Here is a 16,017-nt window from a genome sequence, read left to right as displayed (position 1 = left end):
CAGGCTGCAGAGCACTTCGGCTGATGAAGGCGATTCTAAAAGAAACTCGCCTTTGTTTTAGGAGCAGGCCAGCGTGCGCCGGGCCGAACCCCACCGCGGCCTCACCCTCTCCCCTTGCCCCCGGCAGGGAAGGCGAGCGGGGCGCCTGGCCCTAGGAAGGGCGCCGTCTCCGCAGCTCGACAGGAGGAAGCAGGGCCCGTGTCCTGGCTTGGGCGGCGCGGGGGGGGGGGGGCACTTTCACTTCTGCAGCGAGAGCAGGAGCCGAAGTTCCCCCAGAGGAAGGAGCGGGACCCGCGCCAGGGAGGGGGCGGGCGGGGGCTGCAGCGGCAGGTCGGCGCTTCCGGACCTGGCGGCAGCAGCTGTAGGCTCCGCGGTGGCGGTGGCTAGGGAGGGAGCGACCCTGCCGGCTGCGCTCGCCCCCGGGCTCCACCTGCCCGGCGGAGAGGGAGGCAACGGGCCGCGCCCAGCAGGGGGACGATGACGAGCCCCTCAGGTGGGTCCGTCGGGGCTGCTGCCGGGATGGGGTGGGGGGCGGGGAGGGAGCTGCAAAACGCCCTTGGCTCTTCCTTCCCCCGCCACCCAGCTTGTCTTCCCCGGGGCGGGGGGGGGGTGTCCGTGCTTCCCTGCCCCCACACCAGCCCGAGAGAAGAGGGGGAGGGAGGGAACGAAGGTGCTGGAACTGGGGGTGCTGCTCCGGCTCTTCTTGGAGCCCCCCAGCTCAGGCTGTATCCCACCTGACTGTGCCCTTTGGGTCTGGTGAACAACGAAGGGGAGACACTTGTTTACATGCTCCCCTCCCCCCGCCTCTTGCTATTCACTAAAGTTACACAATTATGAACCCCCAGTCCTGCTAATGGAAACTAAAGAGTATGACCCAACCTATCAAATATTGCGGGGCTGGGTGTGATGCTACAAACAGAGTGAAAATGTGTGTCACTGGGGATCTCTTACTTTGCTTCCTGAAGGAAAGGATGGGTAGAGGAAAGTCTACATTTTTATTTTGCAAAGTGTCTGATGTAGGACTGAAAATGTTAGACCACTTTTTTTTTCTTATTTTAAACGGGATTTGTAGTAGAAGACTTTTGGAAAAGAGTTCTAGCATAGAGGAGTGGCTTAGCTGTAGGGACCATTGCTTATTTACAAAAGAGTAAGTTGTTTCCTTAAACAAAATGAATGCAACTAGTGTATGCATTGTTAAATGGTGAACAATAGTGTGATTATAACCTAGGATTTCTTTAGTGAAATATAATTGTAGACTTATGGCTTTGAAATACACAGCCCCTCCCATTTGAGCTCCTAACATCATATCTAGTTGACTACAACCACTTTTAGGCAAAGCGGGTGAGATAATATCTTTTTTTGCACCAACTTCTGCTGGTAAAAGACAAGCTTTCAAGCTACACAGAGCTTTTCTTCAGGTTGTATTGAAATGAAAAACAAGATCTAATGCCCACAAAAACTGGATAGGGTTGCCAGGCGTCCAGTTTTTAACCAGAATGCCCCATCAAAAAAGGGACCCTGGCGGCTCCAGTCATCACCGCCGACCAGGCTGTTAAAAGTCTGGTTGGTGATGCTAAGGGTGTAAGGCAGGCTAGTCCCTACTTATTCTGGCCCTGTGCTGCGCCCTGGAATCGGCCAACGGCAGGTTTGGCTCCTAGGTGGGGGGTCCACAGGGCTCTGTGCACTGTCCCCACCCCGAGCACCGGCTCTGCACTCCTGCTGGTCAGGAACTGCAGCCAGTGGGAGCTGGGGGTGGTGGTGCCTGAGGACAAGAGCAGCACACGGAGCCTCCTGCCCCCCACCCCAAGCTAGAAGCTGGACCTGCAGGCCGCTTCTGGGACACAGGGTGGAGCTAGGAGAGGCAGGGAGCCTGCCTTAGCCCCACTGCGCTGCTGACTGGGAGCTGCCCGAGGTAAGCGCATGCCCCAACCCCGAGCCCCCATCCCTGCCCTAGTCCTGAGCCCCCCATTCCCAGAGCCCCCTCCTGCACCCAAACCCCTCATCCCCAGCCCAGGGCCCACATCCTAACCCCCTGCCTCAACCTGCAGCCCTTTCCCATATTCCAAATCCCTCGGCCCCACCACCTAGCCTGGAGCCCCATCTTGCATCCCAAACCCCTCATCCCTACTTCCACCCCAAAGCCCGCACCCTCAGCTGGTGGGGGAGAGCAAGCCACTGAAGGAGGGAGAATGTAGGGAGCAAGGGGCGGGACCTCAGGGAAGGTATGGGGCAGGGGGTGGGACCTTGGGGAAGGGGTGGGGCTGGGGGGTGTTCGGTAGACTTTACCTTGTATTTCACTTGATTCCCATGAATATTTTATATATTTTGTTTTGAACATTTTAATTTGTTAGTTCCATTTATCTGAGTGTTTTATATGACAAACTACATTTTACTGATCACTTTACTGAAGAGGACTACCATTATTATTCATAAGTGTTTAGCACCACAAGCCGCACCTATAGTTTTATATAACTGCCTCCCCCCAAATATCCATCAATCATATGTTGGTTCAACTTTAAACCTATGTATCATTACATACCAAAAAATACAGCAAAAAAGTTATTTAAGGTTGCAAAGTCAAGCGCTTGAAAGTTAGGAAAGGCTAGAATTAAGGTAGAATGGGCAATTTAAATTTTGGTCCTTTGGAATGTGGATTGTCACATACTTTTTAATTAGATGATCACATGCTATTTTTTCCATCTCATTCAATACACAGGATGGATTGTGTTCAGTGATCAAAGCAGCTAGTTCAGTATTTATCTTCATAATTCAATGTGTGATCTTCAGCCTTATTTTCTGCACACCATCCAAACCCTGCATACTGAATACAGAATTATTCATTTTTTCATGGTCTTTTTTATGGGGTACATTACCATGGCATCCAAGTGCCTTACAAAAATTAATGCATTTTTCTCCCAAACTCCCTTGATATAAGAGTATTATTATTTCCATTTTACAGAAGGGGAAACTGACACAAAGAACATAGTAAATCAGGGTCAGATCCAGGATTAGAATTTAGGACCCCTGGACTCCCAACCTTGACCACACTGCTTTACTGAGGAAGGTACTGAGTATTTACAGCTCCCATTGACTTCAGGTGGAGCTGAGTGTTCAGCTTCACTTCTGAAAATGAGACCCCAAGTGTTTTAAATTGAGCACCCAGAAAATGAGAAACACACGATTAGTGACCACCTGCCAAAAATTGGGTTTAAATGACTTGCTTGATATCACATAGTAAGTCTGTGGCAAAGGCAGGGATCTATTTTCACAACTCTAGGAGACAGAAAAGTATTTTTACCCTCATCTTACCTATGAGAAAATAGATATGAAGGCCAGAATTTGTAAAAGTGTCACTATTTTCAGTGCCAACATGATGGGGCACTCGCTCTGCATGAGACACCCAGGACTTTTTATTTTCTTTTTCCCCAGTGTTTTTAGGATTTTATAGCACTTTCTATGTTCAGTACACTAACTGATACCCACAACCCCCTTATGAGGTACAACAGAACCTCAAAGATACGAACATCAGAGTTACGGCCTTACTGATCAACCAGATACCAGGTGGAACTAGAAGTAAGTGGAGACCAAAAAGAAAAAAAAGGGGCAGCAAATACTGTACTGCAGTGGTCATCAACTGGTCGATTGTGATTGACCTGTTGATCCTAGAGGATCTCCCAGTTGATAGCGATCTCTGACAGACTTCTTTATGCAAATTTCACTAAACATACTGTACCAACCGTAAATAAAGCATTCATGAATGGCCGGGGTGAAAGTGAACCAGTACGGGCTGGTACAGCATATCAGTAAGAACCCGCACCGGCCCATACGCAGCCCACATTAAAGTGGTGCCGCTGCAGTGCTTTAATGTCCCTGCCCCTTTTGCCTCCCCCGTCGGCAGCCCTGCTGGAAGGGTCTGTACCGGCATGGCCGCTGACAGGGGAAGCAAAAGGGGCAGGGATGTTAAACCGCTGACATGGCAGCACTTTAAGGATGATCCTTTGCCATGGCAGTGCTTTAACATTGCTGTGCCCCCTCTCTCCATCGGCAGCCCTACCAGCAGGACCACCCATGGGGGAGGGAGGGAAGCAGCAACGTTAAAGTGCTGCCTTGGCAAAGGACCCTGCAGTGCTTTAATGTCCATGCCCCTTTTTCTCTCTCTTGACTGCTGACAGGCTGAGGGCAAAGGGAGCAGCTGCCCTGGGGCCAGCGATTTAAAAGGGCCCTGGGCTCTCTGGAGCCCCAGGCTCTTTAAATTGCCACTGGAGCCCTGGACGGCGTGGGCCAGGAGGCCTGGAAGGGCTGGCTGGGGAATGCTGACCCTCCCACCCCACCCCTTCCGCCCAAGTCCCACCCCTTCCAGGGGCCAGAGCTGGCCCTGGCCCCGTACCAGTAAGTGTCTGGAGTTACTTTCACCCCTATGAATGGCAGATCTTTTATGACATCTGTCTTCACTTGTGGGTTAATCCACTAATGATGATGCCATACTTGAGTTATAACTCTTCTCCACATTCATGAAGATAAATGTCATAACAGAGATTAGCCATCATGTATTCTTTATTTATATAAAGTGCAGCTCTTGTCTCCCACTTGACAGAAATAAGTCATTAAAATTGATTGTGTTTGAATTGAATGTTTTAACCCTACAGGGGAATCTAGCCAATGACTAGGCTTGGAAACATTTGATTTTTATATTTCATGAATCAGAGAAAACAGCAATATATATCCAGTATTTTAAATTTTTTAAATTAATTTAAATGTTTGTATTAATAGGAAATAAATAATCCTCAGCCCTTGATTTAATTCAAAATATATTATGTAAAGAGTGAGCTTTAGAGAAGATTTAGAAATAATATCACAGTATGTGAGAATCATATTTAATAATATCTTGTCAATATTTATTTGAGTATAAAGAAATACTAATTTTTTTGCAAGATCCTGTGGTGTGCATTCACACATGCATGCAATCGTGTTAGACAAAAATGGTTTTTTGTGTATTAAAAATGCCCTTTCTATACATTTTGCTTATTAATGATGAAAACATTTTGATAGTTTTTTAGGATGAAAGGAAAAATCTAGTATTACTGAGATTTAAAGATTGAAATCTAATTATTCCAAGCCCCATTCTTAAAGGTCGAGGTTGACCATTTCATCTCCATCCAAGATGCTATCCAGTTGCCAGAGTCTTCAATCCACCCCTACTGGCTGGAAACTTAACTTCCCTTTTTAAAAAACATTCAGCATGGTCATGGAAAGGAAAACATTTTCCATTAAACATTAAAATAACATCCCGATGACCTAAAGTATAAAGGACCACATCTTTTTTCTGCACAAAACTGGCATTAAAGGCTGGCATCATGGGTAATTCTCAGGCGAGTATTAACAGCTTGATATGAATGAAAGACAATAGGTAGGGTGGGGATTGACTATGAAGGGCCTTAAAAATAAATACAAGCAGCATATGTTTTATGCAATAGAGAAGGGGGAGTCAGTGGAGGGTTTCAGTGAGAGGGATGACATGGTCAAGGCTATGGACTAGGAAAATTATCTTTGCAGCAGTATTCGGAATGGCTATGAGCAGGGCAAGCTTGCATTTCTCAAGGCCAGAGAGAAGAATGTAGCAGTAATCAAGATGTGAGATAATGAAAGCTTGGATGTGAGTTTTAGCTGTGTGGCTCATTTGGAAAAGCTGTATGTTAGATGTGATGCAGAAAGAATTGGCACAATTCAGACATAGCCTGGATGTGAGGACCTAGTGCAGGGGTGGGCAAACTATGGCCTGGGGGCTACATCCGGCCAGGGCCGGTGCAACCATTTAGGCGACCTAGGTGGTCGCGTAGGGTGCTGGCTTTTGGGGGCGCCATTTTCTTCAGCAGCGACCGCGGCGGCCAGATCTTCGGCCGCCTCGGTCGCTGCCGGCATTTAGGCGGAGGGAACTGGGGCAGGGGAGCATGGGGAGGGCTCCTGCAGCAAGTAAGGGGGGAGGGGCGGCATGCAGGGGAACTTCCTGCCCCAGCTCACCCCTGCCCCACCACCTCCTCGAGCATGCCATGGCCTCTTCAATTCTTCTGCCTCCCAGGCTTGCGGCATCTAAGCTGATTGGCACCACAAGCCTGGGAGGCGGGAGAAGTGAAGCAGCGACGGCATGCTTGGGGTGCTTGTGCTCGTGCACGGAGCAGGGGTGAGCTGGGGCAAGGGGGTGCCTCAGGGAGAAGGGTGGGCGGTGGGGAGCTGCCTCAGGGCAGAGGGGGGGAAGCCGTCGCGGGGGGGCGCCTCAGGGCAGGGGCGCGGGGGGGGGGCGTAAGGTGGAAGTTTCTCCTAGGGCGCGAAACATCCTTGCACCGGTCCTGCATCCGGCCCTTCAGATGTTTTAATCCAGCCTTTGAACTCCTGCCGGGGAGTGAGGTCTGGGGCTTGTCCTGCTCCAGCTAGGGAGTGGGGTTGGGGGCTTGCCCCACTCTGCGTGTGCCATGGATCTGCACAGCTCCCAGAAACAGCAGCATGTCCCTGCTCTGGCTCTAATGTGTAGGGGCAGCCAGGGGGCTCCGCACCCTGCCCCCACCCTAAGTGCCATCCCCACAGCTCCCATTGGCTGGGAACCAGAGCCAATGGGAGCTGTAGGGGCAGCACCTGCGGATGGGGCAGCATGCAGAGCTGCCTGGCTGCACCTCCATGTAGGAGCCGGAGGGGAGGACGTGCCACTGTTTCCAGGAGCAGCTTGAGGTAAGTGCTGCCCACAGCCTGCACTCCTGACCCCTCCCATACCCCAACCCCTAGTCTCAGTCCTGATCCCCCTCCTGCCCTCCGAACCCCTTGGTCCCAGCCCGGAGCACCCTCCTGCATCACCAATTCCTCATCCCCAGCTACATCCCAGAGCGCTCACCTTCCTACACCCCAACCCCCTGTCCCAGCCCAGAGCCCCCTCCCACATCCTGAACTCATTTCTGGCACCACCCCAGATCCTGCTCCCCCAGCAGAGCCCTCACCCCCTCCCGCACCCCAACCCCCAATTTCATGAGCATTCATGGCCCACAATACAATTTCCATACCCAGATGTGGCCCTTGGGCTGAAAGTTTTCCCACCCCTGACCTAGCGAGAGGTCTGAGCTGAAGATGAATCACAGTGTTTTCTATTCTTGCAATTTTTTCATAAGTCTTGTAATATTTGGGGTTTCTCTTAAAGTCCTAGTTTCTGGAGTCATTTGGTTTAAGTGAAAATCCCAGCTTTTGTCAGAAAACAGTAAGTTCCAGCCTCAATGGTTTGTGAACAAAAACTTGAAAATGTGAATCCTAAAGGCTTAAGTATCAGAAGGCAAATAAAAAGAACCCAGATTTTATTATTTTGAAAAATCCGTTGTGTTTTAAAGCCAGTCTTACAATTTTGAAAATCTTGATTTATGATTTTTGAATGCATGGGTTTGCACATATTGGCATCATAAACTTTGAGCAGAAACATAGGGGGGATATTTTCAGAGATATTTGAAAATCATTGCTGAAAATCTGCCCTCCCATAATGATTTTTCTTTGTAACTTGCAGCTGAAAAAAGTAAGAGTTCTATCAGAACTGAACTTACCGAAAGCAGTTTCCTTTCCTTTTCTGAACTTTTATTCCTCTCTCCTGTCTCTGGGTGCGTGGCCATCTCATATGCTCACTGAAGCTTAAAATAAGCAGTAGATTACACACATATGTGTTTCATTGGCACTGAAAAATTATGTCACTGAAGCCGCAGTACAGGCAAAAGAAAGGGCAACAGTCTCAATTTCTAAAAGGAGGAGCATCTGTGTCCAGGGGGATGGGAATCACAATATAAACACAGTTCTTCTACTCTCCTGTCTCTGTTTCTCTTAGTGCTGGTCTCTTGAGTACCTGGTAAGCTTACATACTCCTCTATTTTTACACGTGCAGTAAAAAACCAATCAAAGTTTAGAACACTTGAACATAGTGCTACAGTAGGCAGTACGAGGTCAGAATTTATATCTGTATAGGGGACCCATTCAATTCTGATTATATGACTAGATAATCTGTTCAATATAAAAGTAGTAACAGATTTTAAATGACATCTTAAGTATTTAAGCATTTTGAAAACAAATCCACATTTGAAATATTCCAAATAGCCATGCAGTTAAGAAAGGAACAACAAATACAAGGTCTGAAAGTCAAATACAGATTCATTTTATTTCCTAAGACAATATGGATCCTTATTTATCATCTGATACCTCCCTATTTAGAAATGAAACAAAGCTCTCTAATTCTTCATAAAGTCACGCTTCCATTGGTTCTGATATTTAAAGCAAGCTAATTTTAGATTTTTTTTTCAAAAACTCATAGTTATGTAGTTCTGCAAATTTTCTGAGACTGTATAATCTTAAAAAAAATCAAAGACATACTATATATAATATGGATATGTTTTGGTATGTGAGTATTTGCAATTGCATAGCTGAGTTTGGAAAGCACCCTTTTTGCTCTTAGATTACATGGTTAGCAGCTGTAACTGACTTGAAACTTTATACAAGTACTTATTAATAGCAAGAATTTGTGGCTTTGATTCTCTCCTTATTAAAAGTTGGAGTGTGATGAATAGTCATTTTCATTATATGGCCAAACACCAAATACTGACTTCTTATGTTTCGCCATGTAATGAATACCATCAAGGAACCAAATTGTATAAACTGTATTTTAGCAGTGCTAAGAAATAACTTTCATGATAAAATAACTCAGAGCATCCGTAAGAGCTATTACATAGTTATCTGCTGAATATAATCTATGTGAAAGGTAAGTACACAATAATTGTACTACTTTTCTCATTCAATAATTACATATAATATTAGCACTCAATACAAGTTTGGATTCATAGCACTGTAATACTAAAGTAATCAATACTCTGAATTTTCTCTTACATGGTATGTTTTAATCTTTAGTATAGTTTAAAAAATAAAGCCTATTAAACAGTTATTTGCTTTTTAACACTCTCTTAATAATAGTATGTCTGCACCTCACAAACAGAAAGAAACTGGATAGGTACTTAAATGAAATGGACAGATTTTCAAAAAATGCTCAGTACACCATATCTTCTGAGCTATTTTGAAAATCTGGTCCAGAAATTAAGGTCAAATTTTTCAAGTGTCAACTTGTTCTGTGTGACTGTGTGTCTGTGTACCTAGCCCTGGACACCCTGGGCCCAATCTTCAGACGTTTTAACCAACCATTGCCCCCATTGACTTCAAATGGATTTGTGGATCCCTCTAAAAATCAGAGTCCGAAGTCGATTAAAAAAAAGGGGGAGGGAGGAGGAGGAGCGACAATAAGTGGCCACTTTGGATTCCAAGTTTAAGTTGACCTTTTATTTAAAATAAATAAATAAATATGGGCACAAGTCCAAAGGGCTGACTCCTTAAAGACTGCCACCTTTGCCTTTCTTTTCTTTCATTCAGATTCCCATTTCCTATAATGGAAAGAGAGAGAAAAGGACCTTTGTTTAGTTTGTCTTGCTTAGAAAACCCCTCATATGCTATGAACTCGGAGGGGGACATTATAAACAACTTGAAGTAGGATCTGGTGGGGACTCAGGAGAGCCCCTAACTCTCCCACATTTTGAAATGTTGAAAATGTGTTAATGTTCGTGTAGGCATGAAATGTGTGCTTGCTGTGTAATGAGAGTGCACAAAACAACTTATACTAGTATAACAAATTGTCCTGAACAAACATTATGTAAGTATATGTAACCCCCTCCCAAATGTTTTAATTGGTTAAATGAAAAATTGGAACATTTTCGGCATCCTGAGAAAATAGTTATCAGGATAGTATAACACTATGCAAAAAACTATGACTGTGCTGGTTTAAAAAAAGAAATGACATCCTTACTTAAATGATTTGTCCAAGATCACACAGGAAGCACGTGACAGCTAGGAAGAGGACCCAGAATTCCAGTGCAGCGCCTTAATCAGGAGACCATATTTCTTACAGATAATAATTAGAGTACAAACATATGTTGTAAAAATCATTCAGGGGTCTTACCACTCCTTGAATTTCTGTGCAGAATCCTGACACAGTGGCCATGATTGTGATCCCTTAGGGAATGCCTACAACATGCCCGTGTGAAGGCATGAGGCTACAGTGGAGGTGGCTTTGTGAGGGAGCTACACTGTACTACTCCAGTGGTGATGCAGTGACTAATCACCTCTAGGCTTGGCTCATGGAAGGAGTGTATTTGCTTCAGGACTACTGCCTCTGGGGTCTCTAACTGGGTGTTTGTGCCTTAAGGGTGTTTATGTCTTAACACTGCTTCCTGTTGTGGTATGAAGCTTAATTCTACAGCTGAGCTTATAGTTTGTGGCAAATAAAGACCCAGACATTAATACTTGAAATTTGTTGGTAAATGGTACTTTAAAAATAAAGAAAACCAACCAGGAAAACCTCACAAAAACTCAGCTCATTGATGATTTGTCTACATTTTAAACACTTACTCAGTAGCGTTTAACGTATTCTGTGTCCTGGTGGGGGCACATTGTGTGAATGCTCACAAAGAAAAGGGGTTAGGGACTGTGGAATCTGTAACTTTTTTTCTTACTTAAACAATTGTGCCAAATCTGCAGATCCAGACTGACGATCGTATGAAATTTACTGCTTACACCTCAGTGCTGAATGTTTTGATACATAAGCTACTTCGTGCTGATTGAGAATCCTGTGGTGACAATAAATTGCTTCTACTGAGGAATCGGGATGTTTTCCCTTTATCACAAGTCTGTCTGGATTGATTCACAGCTTCCCAACTTCCTTCGGTTTATCAGAAAAACTCTAGCCACTCTATCCCCAGCTCACTGCTTAGTTCCCGGACACATTTACTATTATTATTCCCTTTGTCTTTCATGGAACTGGCTCCACCACTTCCAAATGTAGCATAGGAGTTTGGGGAGGGATGTGCAAAGAGAGAGAGAGAGAAAGTTGCATATTGAGTCTTTGCTCTTGCTCACAGAGGATCTGATCAAATGGCTCCACAAAGAGAGACAAATTTTCTTGAACTGATTCTATTAAACAAAACCAGTTTCTCATAACTTTGGAGGAAGGAAACACCATCCGGCAAACAAAAAACAAACCAATATTAACATTAGCCAAGAACACTAACAATCTCTCCTATACCCAAATACATAAAGCAGAAAACACTGAGCCTCTCCCCTCCCCCTTCCATGTTCTTTGTATCTGTCTGTTTACATCCATGATTCTGCAAACACGCATGTTACTTTATGCCTATGGTTAATTGCCTTAAGTTCCTTGGTACAGGGGCTGTGTGAACTTCTGTGTATAGTACATAGCAAACACCGTGGTAGGCACAATAATAAGTAATGATAGCTCCACTTGCTGGATACCTGTATGTTTAATTCCACAAAAATAATACTGAATATCAGTATATCACAGCATTCAGCTTGAGTGCTCCATGGAATGGAGGAAGGTTAGCTGCTGTATTTAATAGTAATAGTACTCAAGTTGATTGCTAGTTAGTCAAAGGTAAATGTTTGAAAAATACTATTTGTTAACAAATAGAGTTCTTATAGGATATAGATCACATCCCTATCAATATTTAAAATATTAAAGTGATAATGTCTTTGTCAATGTTCAAACCTTTTAAAGATTTTGCTAAATACAAAATGAATCAATGGACTTAAATTTTATAGAATTGAAATATATATAAATAATGTTTTCATATCATGTATGCTTATTATTGTTTTGATTTACCCATTAAACATTTTACACTTGGTTAGTTGAAGGATGAAAAAATACAATTGTATGCCTGCAACACGTTCAACAAGAATAGCTGAAAACTATTTGAGGACTGAAGTCAAAAGACCCAACCTTTAAATAACATTAGTTTCTTCCTTAAAAATAGAAGCCTAAAAAGAGTACAGGACGCAATTAGTTTAACACTAAGGCAATACTGAGCAGTAAAAGCAAACAGATACTACTCCTATCAGCCAATACAAAATGTGGCGTCCTGAAGATTGTACTGAGGTTTGTATTAATTCAAAGATCAGTCACAACTATTCACTTGTTAAACAAGTCATAATATGCTTGAGTGACAGAAACTACATATTAAGTTAACGTATCATACATGCAGTAGAACTGTTAGATACTGACTTCTGGTTCTGTTTATCTTTCCTTTTAAAATGTATAATATGTGCTAAATCTGGTAAATACTGTACTCACTGTTAATCAGTCTCTACAGATATATTCAGATTTACCTGCCGTACTGTGCAATTTGGTGTAATTACCAGAAGTAACTCCTGATGGTGTTTTTTATAGGAAGAGAGCCAATGTGTTAGGGTTCCCCCTACCCCGAGGCTTTAACGTTGTTTTCAGTAATGTCCAAACAGCCAGGGCCAGATCCTCATCTGTGGCCGAGGCACATGCAACATCAGTCAGTAGTGTGTGTGTATGTACATGCACTTGGAAAGAAGCCCAATCAGTTAATCATAATCAAGTAGTATAGAACTCTCCAGAAAACTTTCATCCTCATGTAGGACCCAATTTAGCCAAGTGCTTGAACGTATACTTAGTTGAATTGGAGCTTTTAACTTTTTATTCAACTGTGCAGTTAACTTGAACATAATTTTTAAAAAATCTATCTTTAGTCCATCCAAGTTCTGCTAAAAACAGAACTGAAGTATGGTACCCTAATGATTTAAGGTTTTATCCAAAGCTCATGGAAGTCAGTGGGAATACTCCCATTTACTTCAGTGGATGTTCGTTATGTACCTAAACAACAGAAATGAACCAAAACCATATTTTTATGAGCCTAAATGGCTTTACCTATCTAGAGAACTAAATTTTGGGGAGTGCAGACCAGAAACTTGGGGAGGGTATCATAATATTACGTTTTAATATTCAAACCCAATTTGTATCTCATTCACACACCTATATTGATCTGAAAGTCAAAATAAAATTTCTAGCACAAAAAGTAGGGCTAGATACTGTAGAATTTAATAAAGATTTAATTAGAATACACAACAAATAAATCTAGCTTGGAATGGGATTTCAAATTTAGCAAATCCAATAAAAAAATGCAAAAAGCTCAATACCACCCACATTTTCAGGAATCACAATAATTCTACTAGTATAGTCTTTCAGAAAATTTCCCATATCTTCAAGTTTCCTGCATACAGAAGCACTGGGTCAGTTTCCCAGCTGCTGTAAATCATTATAGCTCTATTGAAGTCAATTGCAGAATGCCAAATCAGGATCTGGCCCACTATCTTTAATCAAAATTCCACTTAAAGATTTCATACTAGCATTCTGTGTTTGTAATTCGGTAATCTTATCAAAAGCTTCCAAAGGTTTTCTTCCCCCCAAGAGATTCTGTTCACTGTTCAAGATTAACAATTTTAGAAGAGGCCAAATCTAATTTGGACTTGAATGCATCAAACCTAGTCTGTAATGATTGAATTGGAGAAAAAAATATTTTCTGCAGAAGCTTATGAGGTTGGTTTTACATTTGTCAATTTAGAAACCAAACCCTTTCCTGCTAACGCAAAACATTCAGGTCAATTTATTTTTAATTTTCTTGTAGAGGTCCTGCCCAATTATTGTCACCTAGTCTTCTACAAGAGCTTAAAACAACTCTATTTCATTGACAGACTCTTTGCCTATTTTTCACCATCTGAGAAGGTGATATAGTTCATTAAAATGGCATTCCATATTCCTATATTTTAGCTGTTCAGATATATTGTATATATCATACATTTTGTACTCCCACATGCCAGAAGGCCCTTGATCATGGTGACCCATATATATAATCCTTATTGTGAATCTCACACATGAGCCATACCTAAATCATACTCTAGATCACATGCCCCCCTCCACTCCCCGAAAGTAGAACTGTACTCAACCTTACTATGGACTTGTGACCTGCACATTCATAATGTTTGAAACATAGAGCCTTTAGACAACAATTGATTAGAGAAACTTTTATATGAGCAGAAAGTTGGTATGATGTTTGAATTTAAATTACGATCTATCTTTCAGATAGAAAAAGGTGATAAGAAATTATGAGTCCCTTTAAATACTAAATATGAGGACAAGAGCTGTATATCTAATACACAATAATGAAAAGTGGTCCAAAGTCTCATTTCACATATCAAAACATTGATGAATTGACACCTGATTTTTCAGCTCTTTTTGTACAAGACTGATCATTTTTTCCAGGAGCCAAGGAGCAACTGTAGAGAATATTTGAGATGATTTTTTAAAATAGAATTTTACTGTTTTTTCCCATAATTATCACAGATTAAATTTCTGAACTTTAACTTCCCCAAATTCACATTCTCACAAGAATAAACTCTATGTTTTGCCTCTGAAAATTGTCAAGGCAAAGACACAAGCAGAGTTTCACACCGTTCTAGAAGGGACATTACTGTACATTTAATAATCCAGAATTGGACAGTTTAGTTAGGTTTCTAAAGCCATATTTAGGCCTCTAAATGTTTAGAGGCCACAGTATGGATGTACAAACCTTATGGTACTGAGATATGAAAATAGTGGCCTGTGAATTTATTATTCTATCTTATCTACAAACAATTCAGACAGTAGTATTTTTATTAGGCAGAACTGAGGCTTTTAAAAACTATTATTAAAGTGGGGTTCTTTTCTGAAATTGACTGTAAACTTGTTGCTTTCTTACTCTACATTAAGAGTCTTAGCTGTTGAATTTAGTTATAGGAGAAAACATAAACTTTACTGTTTCTGTTATCCTTGCTGATCTAACTCAACTGAATGTGAGTGAATTCTATTCTTTGTTATGCCACGTGAACAGAATTATTTAAGTTCCAGTTATAACTGTGCAAGTTCATAAAACCAATGGGATTCCACAAGTGCCACTTGAGGACCTACTTTGGTTACATTGTGCTAAAATCTTGTAATGATGGCAATGAGTTAATAAAATATATGACTAAAAAGAAAAAAAAGTAGTAGAACTAATAGTCTCAAGATGTTACCTTTCTTTTTATCTTTCTAACTGGCTAACCATTCAAGGAGAAATGAAATGAGAAGCTTGTTTTAATATGCAACTACGGTGAGATGCAGAGTGTCACCTATGAGGTCATAAATGTTTTCAGTGCCACTGACTTCAGTGGGAGGAGCAGACAATCAATACCTCACAGGATTGGCTCTCTGGTGGTATTTAGACAAAAAGGCAGGGCCTCCCAGAGAGGGTGCAAGTGGGGCAATTTGCCCCAGGCCCCGGGCCCCACAGGGACCCTGTAGTGAGGTGGCTTGGATTCTAGCTACCCTGGTGGGGGACAAGCCCCTCCAGATGCCAAAGTGGGCAGAGCCAGTGGAGCTTGCGCCTACCCCCGAGAGGTCAAGACACAGGACAGGAAGTACAAAAGCCCAACGCCAGAGCTCACTAGAGGCCTGGCTGCCAGAGAAGCCGGACACCTGTGGCCTAGCTCCTGGTTGGGAGACTCCTGCAGCTTGCGGCTGACCCGAGGACTGGCCAGACGCCGACCAGACCCAGAAGAAGCTGGTAAACCTGCTGCTGGCAAGTTACTCAGAGGACCTGCCAAGCCTACCACTTGCCGCGTACCCAGAGGAGCCCATGGTGCTTGACTTCTTGGAAGACTCCGTCCAGACACAGGTACTTGTGGAGGGGGAGGTAGGAAGTAGCCCAGGGGCAGCTGACCCTAGTCTGGCTGCAGCACACCCAGAGCCAACGTCAGTGTGTTGCGGTCCAGATCCCCGCTGATGCAGCAGCGGGTTGTCTGCCGCTGCTAGGGCCCTGGGCTGGGATGCAGTGGAGTGGGAGGGCCTGCTTCCCCCTGCCACCCAAAATGCAGGCGGCAGTCTCCCCCTCTCACTGGTCCTTCAGAGCTAGGGCCTGGGCCTGTTGAACTGTTTGGTCAGCCCTTGCCTAAGGGCCTGAGTTCCTGACTGTTTGCTGCCTGCCCTGACCCCGGGCCTGGGTCTACCATTGAACCGTTTGCTCAGCCCCTGCCTGAGGGCCTGAAACACTGACTGTTTGTTGCCTCGCCCTA

At 43.6% G+C, this 16,017-nt stretch overlaps 1 protein-coding gene across 4 annotated transcripts in view; it reads left to right on the top strand.

The window, feature by feature from the left end:
• Positions 1–361: 361 nt before the first annotated feature.
• Positions 362–16,017, top strand: part of BANK1 (B cell scaffold protein with ankyrin repeats 1) — a 293,349-nt gene continuing 277,693 nt past the window's right edge. For all 4 annotated transcript variants that reach the window (XM_050944423.1, XM_050944421.1, XM_050944422.1 and 1 more), the window contains exon 1: positions 362–493. In XM_050944423.1, coding sequence (XP_050800380.1) covers positions 478–493 — 16 coding nt within the window. In that variant the 5' untranslated portion in view covers positions 362–477. The remainder of the gene's footprint in view (positions 494–16,017) is intronic.

Source organism: Gopherus flavomarginatus, chromosome 3, assembly GCF_025201925.1.
Source record: "Gopherus flavomarginatus isolate rGopFla2 chromosome 3, rGopFla2.mat.asm, whole genome shotgun sequence".
In the NCBI taxonomy this organism is placed as follows: Eukaryota; Metazoa; Chordata; order Testudines; family Testudinidae; genus Gopherus; species Gopherus flavomarginatus.
Note: the sequence above shows the minus strand (reverse complement) of the source record. Positions and strands in the feature narration are given on the sequence as shown.